General features: G+C 38.5%; 1 protein-coding gene across 1 annotated transcript in view; it reads right to left on the bottom strand.

The window, feature by feature from the left end:
* Positions 1-69: 69 nt before the first annotated feature.
* Positions 70-10,821, bottom strand: part of LOC110447908 (sodium/hydrogen exchanger 7-like) — a 54,863-nt gene continuing 44,111 nt past the window's right edge. The window contains exons 15-19 of the mRNA XM_021493893.1: positions 9,838-9,894; positions 4,320-4,408; positions 3,428-3,536; positions 1,178-1,309; positions 70-180 (exon numbers count right to left, since the gene is read on the bottom strand). Of these exons, the coding sequence (XP_021349568.1) occupies positions 124-180; positions 1,178-1,309; positions 3,428-3,536; positions 4,320-4,408; positions 9,838-9,894 (444 nt within the window). The 3' untranslated portion in view covers positions 70-123. The remainder of the gene's footprint in view (positions 181-1,177; positions 1,310-3,427; positions 3,537-4,319; positions 4,409-9,837; positions 9,895-10,821) is intronic.

Raw genomic sequence — 10,821 nt, 5'->3', positions numbered from 1 at the left:
ACACACCAGGGCTAGCTGTGGAGACATACACAGGCTCTGTGGTAGATACCTATTCTAAACAGACTTACAGTTGACAGGTGTTTAGCACAGGTGAAATAGAATCTTAGGTCGGAGGTCATAAGGTCAGGGGGTCAGGGGAGGGTCATCTAGGGAGACTTGGGAATGTACCCACACATCCACCTCAAACAAAAGAAAAACAAAACTTTCAACTCAACTCTGAAGCAAAAGAAAGCAAATTATATGTCTAATACTGACTGTGAATTGAAACTTGTGCTGCTAATATCATGTTACTCTACCAGTTACACGCAATAGTTAGTAGCTAAACACACTGAAATGCATGTAAGCTCGTTAGTTAGGCCTAAAACTATGTATATTTCAGGTACCCTGACTGTCACCAAATGGACACAATGTAACTTGTACCTGGAGAAGATTGGCTCTGTGCTGGTGTAGGGTTGTGTCTGTGATGTTTACTGTCACATACTCAGTGTGACTGTGACACAATGTGACCAGTACTTGTGTGACCAGCTCCGTGCTGGTGTAGGGTTGTGTCTGTGATGTTTATACTGTCACATACTTAGTGACTAAGTGACAAATCAAGCCTATGACTCTACAACTCAGTGTGACTGTGACACAATGTGACCAGTACTTGTGTGACCAGCTCCGTGCTGGTGTAGGGTTGTGTCTGTGATGTTTATACTGTCACATACGTAGTGACTGTTTGTGACTAAGTGACAAATCAAGCCTTTGACTCTACAACACAGTGTGACTGTGACACAATGTGACCAGTACTTGTGTGACCAGCTCCGTGCTGGTGTAGGATTTTGTCTGTGATGTTTATACTGTCACATACTTAGTGACTGTTTGTGACAAATCAAGCCTATGACTCTACAACGCAGTGTGACTGTGACACAATGTGACCAGAACTTGTGTGACCAGCTCCGTGCTGGTGTAGGATTGTGTTTGTGATGTTTATACTGTCACATACTTAGTGACTGTTTGTGACTAGCTGAAAATCCGAGGCTGTGGCTAAATGTCACAATGTGCCATGTACAAGTGAGATGGACTCAATGATTTTGTAGGGTTGTGTTTGCGATGTAATGTGACTGCAATATTCTTAGGGACTGTTTGCGACTAGGTGACAAAGCAGGCTGAAGCGGTGATTGGATGTGACTAGTACCTGTGAGACGGGCTCCGTGCTGTTGTAGGGTTGTGACTGGGACACCGTACTTACGGTATCTTCTCCTATTGATAGTTCTCGGTGGTCTATAATCATATCTATATCAGAGTCTGCATCCTTGGTAGGGTCACTCTGAAACAGAAAACAAAGGTCAAAATATCTAGAACACAGACAGCAAGGCCGACCCCACCATGCGTGTAACTGAATGTGTGTAACTGATCGTAACACCCTTCACCCCGTCAATGGTCTATTTTAGTCACAGTAACCTTGACCTTAGACACTTCTTAATTAGGAGTTAGAACTTCCATCAGCCTCGGTTTTGTGCCAAATTCTACAATCTTGAGTTAATTATGATAAACAAAAAGAGTTGCAGAAACTTAAAACCTTTTCACTATGGTCATCAATGTGACAATTACTGAATCTCAACCAAAATTATGCAATCTAACCGCTTTATGGGGTGCCGAACAAAACGAGAACTACAACCACACTGAGGGTACCAGAGTATACCCTAGAATATCGATATCATGGAGTCGTATGTAAGGTACTACAACCACACTGAGGTTACCAGAGTATACCCTAGAATATCTATATCATGGAGTCGTGTGTAAGGTACTACAACCACACTGAGGCTACCTCAATATACCCTAGAATATCTATATCATGGAGTCGTGTGTAAGGTACTACAACCACACTGAGGCTACCTCAATATACCCTAGAATATCTATATCATGGAGTCGTGTGTAAGGTACTACAACCACACTGAGGCTACCTCAATATACCCTAGAATATCTATATCATGGAGTCGTGTGTAAGGTACTACAACCACACTGAGGCTACCTCAATATACCCTAGAATATCTATATCATGGAGTCGTGTGTAAGGTACTACAACCACACTGAGGCTACCTCAATATACCCTAGAATATCTATATCATGGAGTCGTGTGTAAGGTACTACAACCACACTGAGGCTACCTCAATATACCCTAGAATATCTATATCATGGAGTCGTGTGTAAGGTACTACAACCACACTGAGGCTACCTCAATATACCCTAGAATATCTATATCATGGAGTCGTGTGTAAGGTACTACAACCACACTGAGGCTACCTCAATATACCCTAGAATATCTATATCATGGAGTCGTGTGTAAGGTACTACAACCACACTGAGGCTACCTCAATATACCCTAGAATATCTATATCATGGAGTCGTGTGTAAGGTACTACAACCACACTGAGGCTACCTCAATATACCCTAGAATATCTATATCATGGAGTCGTGTGTAAGGTACTACAACCACACTGAGGCTACCTCAATATACCCTAGAATATCTATATCATGGAGTCGTGTGTAAGGTACTACAACCACACTGAGGCTACCTCAATATACCCTAGAATATCTATATCATGGAGTCGTGTGTAAGGTACTACAACCACACTGAGGCTACCTCAATATACCCTAGAATATCTATATCATGGAGTCGTGTGTAAGGTACTACAACCACACTGAGGCTACCTCAATATACCCTAGAATATCTATATCATGGAGTCGTGTGTAAGGTACTACAACCACACTGAGGCTACCTCAATATACCCTAGAATATCTATATCATGGAGTCGTGTGTAAGGTACTACAACCACACTGAGGCTACCTCAATATACCCTAGAATATCTATATCATGGAGTCGTGTGTAAGGTACTACAACCACACTGAGGCTACCTCAATATACCCTAGAATATCTATATCATGGAGTCGTGTGTAAGGTACTACAACCACACTGAGGCTACCTCAATATACCCTAGAATATCTATATCATGGAGTCGTGTGTAAGGTACTACAACCACACTGAGGCTACCTCAATATACCCTAGAATATCTATATCATGGAGTCGTGTGTAAGGTACTACAACCACACTGAGGCTACCTCAATATACCCTAGAATATCTATATCATGGAGTCGTGTGTAAGGTACTACAACCACACTGAGGCTACCTCAATATACCCTAGAATATCTATATCATGGAGTCGTGTGTAAGGTACTACAACCACACTGAGGCTACCTCAGTATACCCTAGAATATCTATATCATGGAGTCGTATGTAAGGTACTACAACCACACTGAGGGTACCAGAGTATACCCTAGAATATTTATATCATGGAGTCGCATGTAAGGTACTACAACCACACTGAGGCTACCTCAATATACCCTAGAATATCTATATCATGGAGTCGTGTGTAAGGTACTGTACCCCTTGTAGCTGTTCGACTGTAGTAAGAATACGAGCTAGAGGCATACAACAGGCTGGTGACGTATCCATCAGTGTCGGCCGACAGTGGGTCAGGAACGGCTTCATAAATCTACACAGAAAAACAAAGGCCACGGTTAACGTGGTTATCAATTGTAAATCAAGGTCATTCAATTTATCTTAAAGTAACATCGAAAGAGGCTTACACTTCAATGATAAAGAAGTTTTAAACAAAATGGTGGTTTATTTACAAACAAGTTCTTTTAAAAAATTACCTTAGTTATGCTTGGAGGAAGTTTATAATCTTTACAAGAACCTGTCCTGTTTAAGAGTTTTCCAATGCATGGAATTAAGTATTTCCATAAAACTGAAGTAAAAACACCCTGCATGCTCCCAAAGTCATCCTTCCCCAAAAGCTGTTACGTAATGCCCCCTTTACCCTGCTATCAACCTATAAATAGCAAGTGACCTTGGCATTGTCTTGGGACCTTGAAATACCAACTCATCCAAAGGGTTCTCAGATTGGACTTCTGGGGTTAGGGTTAGGGTTAGGGTTCTCAGATTGGACTTCTGGGGTTAGGGTTAGGGTTAGGGTTTAGGGTTCTCAGATTTGACTTCTGTATCAATTTTGATGAAAATTTGTTAAGAAATTAAGACGGTAGAGTAATGAGAATGAATCGCAACAGGACAGGACTGGCCTGAAACACGGTAGAGTCATGAAAATGAATCGCAACAGGACGGGACTGGCCTGAAACGGGTAACAATAAAGCCTCCACCAACATGAAATGGTCGGGGCATAAAAATCATACATCTTTGAAATACTCCCAGAAGTATCATTGTCTGTGGATTAACATATACAGTGCTGAGTTCACCCCCAGCTTGTCGGTGTACGTACCTGACATCAAAGCTATGCCACTGAGCCACCAGCCAAGCTTTGGCATCACGCGGCTTCTTGCCTTGACTGATCTCCACGGTGGATCCTCCCTAAAGAATATAAACATATGTTATATACCAGGTAAGGGAAGCACTAGCCCCTGTTGTCAGAGATCAACCCTCCTCACAGATGTTGACTGTACTGCCCAATTTACCTGGGATGCCTTGGACAAATCATTCTGGGTAACGTAAAACCATAATTATTTGGGCTGCGCTATCGATAAGAGGTTTTTTCACAATAAACTTTAGTAGCGGTTACAGATATAGGAGGGTCGTTAATGAGACTTTTTCTCAGTAAATACTGTAAAGATGCAAATTATGATTGTGAAGGAATGCTGACTTTCACACTAAGTAAATAGGTGCAAAATCATCTACATGTGAATACATATGATACCTGGATATGTGTAATAGAAAGATTTCGGAATAGATGCCAAAGCAAAAATGAACTAACCACGGTCAGTTTTAAAAGTCAAAAGTCAAAATGCGAACATTTCCATACACATGAATTTGATGTTTGATAATTAGAGGATTGTTCTGATGTGAGAAATAGTGCGGTAACTCAAACTGACAGCTGTGTTATACCAGTCCTGTCCAGCCATGTCGAGGTTAGGGTCTAGCTTTTGAAGTCAGGTCAAAATTTGATAGATTTCTAAACACAGAATTATAGAGTGGTTCTATTCCAAGAGCGGAACAATTTGTTGAAATTTCTAAACAGGGTCTCAATATCATGGTATCTAATGTTGTAATTATCTTACAATGTCTAACTTCTATGATTATTGTTGGCTTCAGATTTTGTTCTGGTAACCGTGTCTTATTAGGTGGAGCTAGCACCAAAATAACTAGTGACTGGAGATGCAGGCAGTCGTCACTGACCTTAACAATACAGCATGCCAAATGTAACGACATTCATTCACAACAAACAACATAGAGAATTAAGTTATAGGTTATACAAGTGAATGTTATGTATGGGGCAAGGCAGAAATTACAACAGTGTAGAAAATATGAGGTTGTCAAATTTTTGGAAAAACATGCTCCTTTGTCGAGACACAGAAAAACTCAGAACACATACATTTACATTACATAAAACCAGTTCTTATTAGGCTTAATAAAACAGTCACAAAATCTTCATTAACTTCTGATAAAAATTCACTGTTTATATGTATTACTAACAATGGAACATACAAATCTATGATTAGCATTAAAACATTCATCAGAGGGAATTTGAATTTAATCGGATGCAGGAAGTTATATTATATAGCCAAGTTATTAAGTTTCAAACTGATCAAGTTATCTATTTAATTGACAACAATTCAATTTTCAAAAGCACGAGAAAAGTTCAAAATATATTGACCAGAATAAGGAGCTAAAAAGCAAGTGTTAATCATTCGCAGAATCGTACAAATGTTTCGTACAGAATCGTACAAATGTTTCGTACAGAATCGTACAAATGTTTCGTACAGAATCGTACAAATGTTTCTTACAGAATCATACAAATGTTTCGTAAAAGCAGCATTTTCAAAACTCATATGCATTGGTCATAACTTTTAGACTGTATATATATATATTTATCAGTGAAAGATATCATTATTATTATTGAAAAAATTGACATCTGAGAAGGCAACAGGAAATGAGGTCAGTACATAAAAAAAATATATAATTGGGCACAACTATAAATGTTCGTTTAAAATTGACATATCCTTGTTAAAATACATAAGATTTTTTTCTGTAAGGAAACCAAGGTTTGCAGTCATGTGTTATTACATATAAAATAACAAAGTTTAGTACAATGATTAATATATAATACAGTTTATATAAATGATTCTAATGTTAGTGCGTAAATGGTCTTCTAGTAAGTGTATAATGTTTAGTGTTACACACATGCACTCGTAATGTCTTCAGCAAATAGATATTGGCAATACAAAGATAATTCATAGACTAAAAGTACACCATTGTGAAAATATATTGTACCATAACTTTCTGGAACATAGTTGATTGGATTATGGTAGGACTGAACTTTTAAAAACAAGAATAACTGGAAAACCTCCCGTGATAATCCTGTTGTAAATGAATCGTAACAACCACATGCTTGTTATTTCAAGACAACATTAAGGTTACAATGTTTAACTTTTTCGCTTGTCATATTAATCTGCAGATCGTATTACATTTTTGCTATCACATTATTGACCCGCGGTATCGCTAAAAAGATCATCCCCGCAGAAATATCCTGAAATCAGAGGAATATGCTGTTCAGTATTTCAGTAAGATATTGATATCCGATGAAAAACAAGTTCTGGCATGTCATCTTCAAATGTTCAGTAGCCAAGATAACAGATCTTGAACATAACAACGATGCTGAAACTGTTTGGTTGGTTGGTTTGGCTTTTACATCCTATTAACTGCTAGATATGGTCATTTAAGGCTGTGCCAGGTTTTGGAGGTGGAGGAAAGACGGAGTACCTGGAGAAAAACCACCAACCTGCTGCCAGTACCTTGCAGTCCTCAAACCCACGACCCAGTGATAGATGGGTAGTTATTTAAGACAGCAAGACGCCTTAACCACTCAGCCACAGATGAAGACAGCCAGACGCCTTAACCACTCAGCCACAGATGAAGACAGCCAGACACCTTAACCACTCAGCCACAGATGAAGACAGCCAGACCCCTTAACCACTCAGTCACAGATGAAGACAGCCAGACGCCTTAACCCCTGAGCCACAGATGAAGACAGCCAGACGCCTTAACCCCTCAGCCACAGATGAAGACAGCCAGACGCCTTAACCCCTGAGCCACAGATGAAGACAGCCAGACGCCTTAACCACGCAGCCACAGATGAAGACAGCCAGACGCCTTAACCCCTCAGCCACAGAAGAAGACAGCCAGACGCCTTAACCACTCAGCCACAGATGAAGACAGCCAGACACCTTAACCACTCAGTCACAGATGAAGACAGCCAGACGCCTTAACCACTCAGCCACAGATGAAGACAGCCAGACGCCTTAACCACTCAGCCACAGATAAAACTGTCAGCTATTCATCACATTAATCCTATCTAGCATTCAAAGGTTACAGGAGTCGTAACGTTCATTTTCAGGTCCGTTAAATAGGTAAATACACAATTTAAAAAAATAGGCCCTCTTTTCCTAATAAGCTGTCTAGACAAAAATTCACAAAATGCAGAAAAAGTGAAAACAATCAAACTCTTTCTTTACATGACTTACAAAATTTGTATATTAAGGACCTCACTGTTAAAGAAATGTTCGTTAATAAACATTTGCAATTTGTAGTTTTTCAAAAGACTATAATGACATGATACAATTTACAACAAAAGTGAATTAAGCGTTTCAACGATGTTATTATGGTCAAAACTGAAGCATTACAAGAATTTCCAAAAATTCAAAAAAGGGCAGAGTGAAATAAAAATTGAATTCTATGGAAAAACAGTTTGAATCAGACTTTTAAGGTTTCTTGATTCAAAAGATTGCTAATTTAATTAAACAACAGGCCTACATCCTTTTGAAAATATGAAAGACTGGAACAATTCTGTTGAACCATATGTCTGCCCTATCCCATTTCAATGTAAATGAAGCTAAATGAAAGATATATATATAGTAACTTATATTTGATATATACAGACGGTGTAAGTTATCTTCAAGCTGTACACCCACCAATGAAGTCTGATAATGGTTTGACCGATTGTATTCTGACTAAGAAGGACATCATTATGTAAAAGCTATATTTTCTGGTTTAAACTACTGAATCTAACAGAACTGTGGAATCTACAGGAAAGATGGCAAGTATCTTTATTTATTTATTTATTTGTTAATATGAATCAGTATGCTGAATCCAAACATTATACATTCCAAATTATTACTGTAATATTCTAGTCTGACAAAAATGAACGTCTGAGCACCAGGTATTTTCTTTGTTCTGATGTTCGGGTTCTATATCTCATGTTTATTATAAAGTTTGTAGAAAAATTTCAAAAATTCCTAAATGTACAAGATTAGATTTGAATACTTCATGTGAAATTATATATAATGTTAAAGTTGCGTTCCGCCATGTGTAAAATCTGCTGATTATATGCAACCTCTGTAACACATTTGTGTGTGTCTGAGTGAACAATGAAATCTTGAATCTTGCGGACAGATAGTGAAAGGCAAACTCGTCATGCCCCCATCGTTTAATGTTTAATGGGGTAATAAGAAACCTTACAGTCACAGATACAGCTGAAAGCTTGTATATATGGTGTATTCTTGCTCATGCACAGGGCATGCCCCACGTACATCACAGGGCATGCCCCACGTACATCACAGGGCATGCCCCACGTACATCACAGGGCATGCCCCACGCATGCCCCACGTACATCACAGGGCATGCCCCACGTACATCACAGGGCATGCCCCACGTACATCACAGGTGAAGCGAGTAAAGCGACACATTCTTAAATCACAGGTGTAGCGAGTAAAGCGACATATTCTTAAATCACAGATAAAATTCATCAAAGTTATGACACCTGGCAAACGGTTAAGGAATTAGGACACAGCAGATTGGGTTATTGTTGTAAACAAAAGACTATGCCCAAGTAAAACTAACAGCAACTGTCATTTCTATCATCTCGAGGGAGGGAACAAAATTATATCTAAAACTCCTTCAAAAGACAACAATTTTTACACATTTTCTCAGAAATGAAATATTAAAATATTAAAATATTAAAAAATAAAAAAATATTGTTATGTTTACTGCATATTTCCATAAGCAGAAATAACAAAAAAAAATCAATGATATGAAACAGCAAAAGAAAATATATATTTTTCATACACATTGAGTTGTTTCTGTTATTTGTAGCATCCTCGACACTTCAGGGGTTATGCTAACTTTCACTTTTTGCACCCCTGGAATATGTCATAGCAAAATCGAAGGCTCAGTGTGCGCCACCTTGTGAATGAAACATTTAAAAGAAAAGATTGATCCTTTGATGTACATCAAAAGATCTGTCGGTCACATAACGTAAGGGGAAGATTGACTGGCTTTGAAGTCCGGTGTCGCTCCTCAGTAATCTTCAAAGGACTGGTATCAGCCTTATAGTGATTGGTCAGTTTTGGTTGACCTGTGACGAAACAGCTAGTCCAGTGCCTTCAATTTTGCTACGACATATTCCAGGGGCGCAGAGAACGTAAGTGAGCTCAACACATGAAAGGATAAATATATATGAAGTGCTTTTCTTAATATTCAATAGTGGCTACCCTGACTGATATTGCTTTGGTGTAGAATAAAGAATCTAATACATCACATCACCATTTCCTTCCAATCTTTTTGGGGAAAAAAATCAGTTGTACAGTATGAAGATAAAATTCATGATTTGGTTTGTTTTTGCATGGTCTAGTTATACTTTGATAAATTATATCAATCTTTACATAAGCTGATTCTTGAGAAATGATGAAAAAAAGTTGTCGATACAGTGGCTGTAAGAAAAACACTACCTCAAGTAGAGGGGATTCTGGCAGTTCAGGCATGCTACTTTCATCTAAGTATTCCTCCTGTTGAAAGATTAAAACAAAGTTCATAATTGTATAGTCCAACATTTATAATATACTTATCCACTTGACTAATTATGGCACACAGAAGGTATTAGTAAAGGTTTTGTAATCCAGAATTGGAGCCTTGGTGTATTTGCAGCCTTGGTGTATTTCTCCAAAACTTGCATTTCCAGTTTCATCATTACCGTTAACAGCTTTAGATTTCATCACTCCCATAACAGCTAAAGGTTTCATCACTCCCATAACATCTATAGGTTTCATCACTCCCATAACAGCTAAAGGTTTAATCACTCTCATAACATCTATAGGTTTCATCACTCCCGTAACAGCTAAAGGTTTCATCACTCCCATAACATCTATAGGTTTCATCACTCCCATAACATCTAGAGGTTTCATCACTCCCATAACTGCTAAAGGTTTCATCACTCCCATAACATCTAGACGTTTCATCACTCCCGTAACTGCTAAAGGTTTCATGACCCCATATAACTACTATAGGTTTCATCACTCCCATTACACCTAAAAGTGTTATCACTCCCATAACTACTATAGATTTCATCACTCCAATAACTGCTATAGGTTTCATCACTCCCATTACACCTAAAGTGTTATCACTCCCATAACTACTATAGATTTCATCACTCCAATAACTGCTATAGGTTTCATAACTGCCATAACACCTATAGATTTTATCACTCCCATAACATCTAGAGGTTTCATCCCTCCCATAACTGCTAAAGGTTTCATCACTCCCAACACAGCTAAAGGTTTCATCACTCCCATAACTGCTAAAGGTTTCATCACTCCCATTACACCTAAAGGTTTCATCACTCCCACAACATCGATAGGTTTCATGACCCCATAACTACTATAGGTTTCATCACTCCCATTACACCTATAGGTTTCATCAATCCGATAACTACTATA

The sequence above is a fragment of the Mizuhopecten yessoensis genome, unplaced genomic scaffold (genome assembly GCF_002113885.1).
Source record: "Mizuhopecten yessoensis strain PY_sf001 unplaced genomic scaffold, ASM211388v2 scaffold3661, whole genome shotgun sequence".
NCBI classification, from domain to species: Eukaryota; Metazoa; Mollusca; class Bivalvia; order Pectinida; family Pectinidae; genus Mizuhopecten; species Mizuhopecten yessoensis.
The sequence above is the reverse complement of the archived record's forward strand: the minus strand, read 5'-3'. Positions and strand labels throughout refer to the sequence as shown.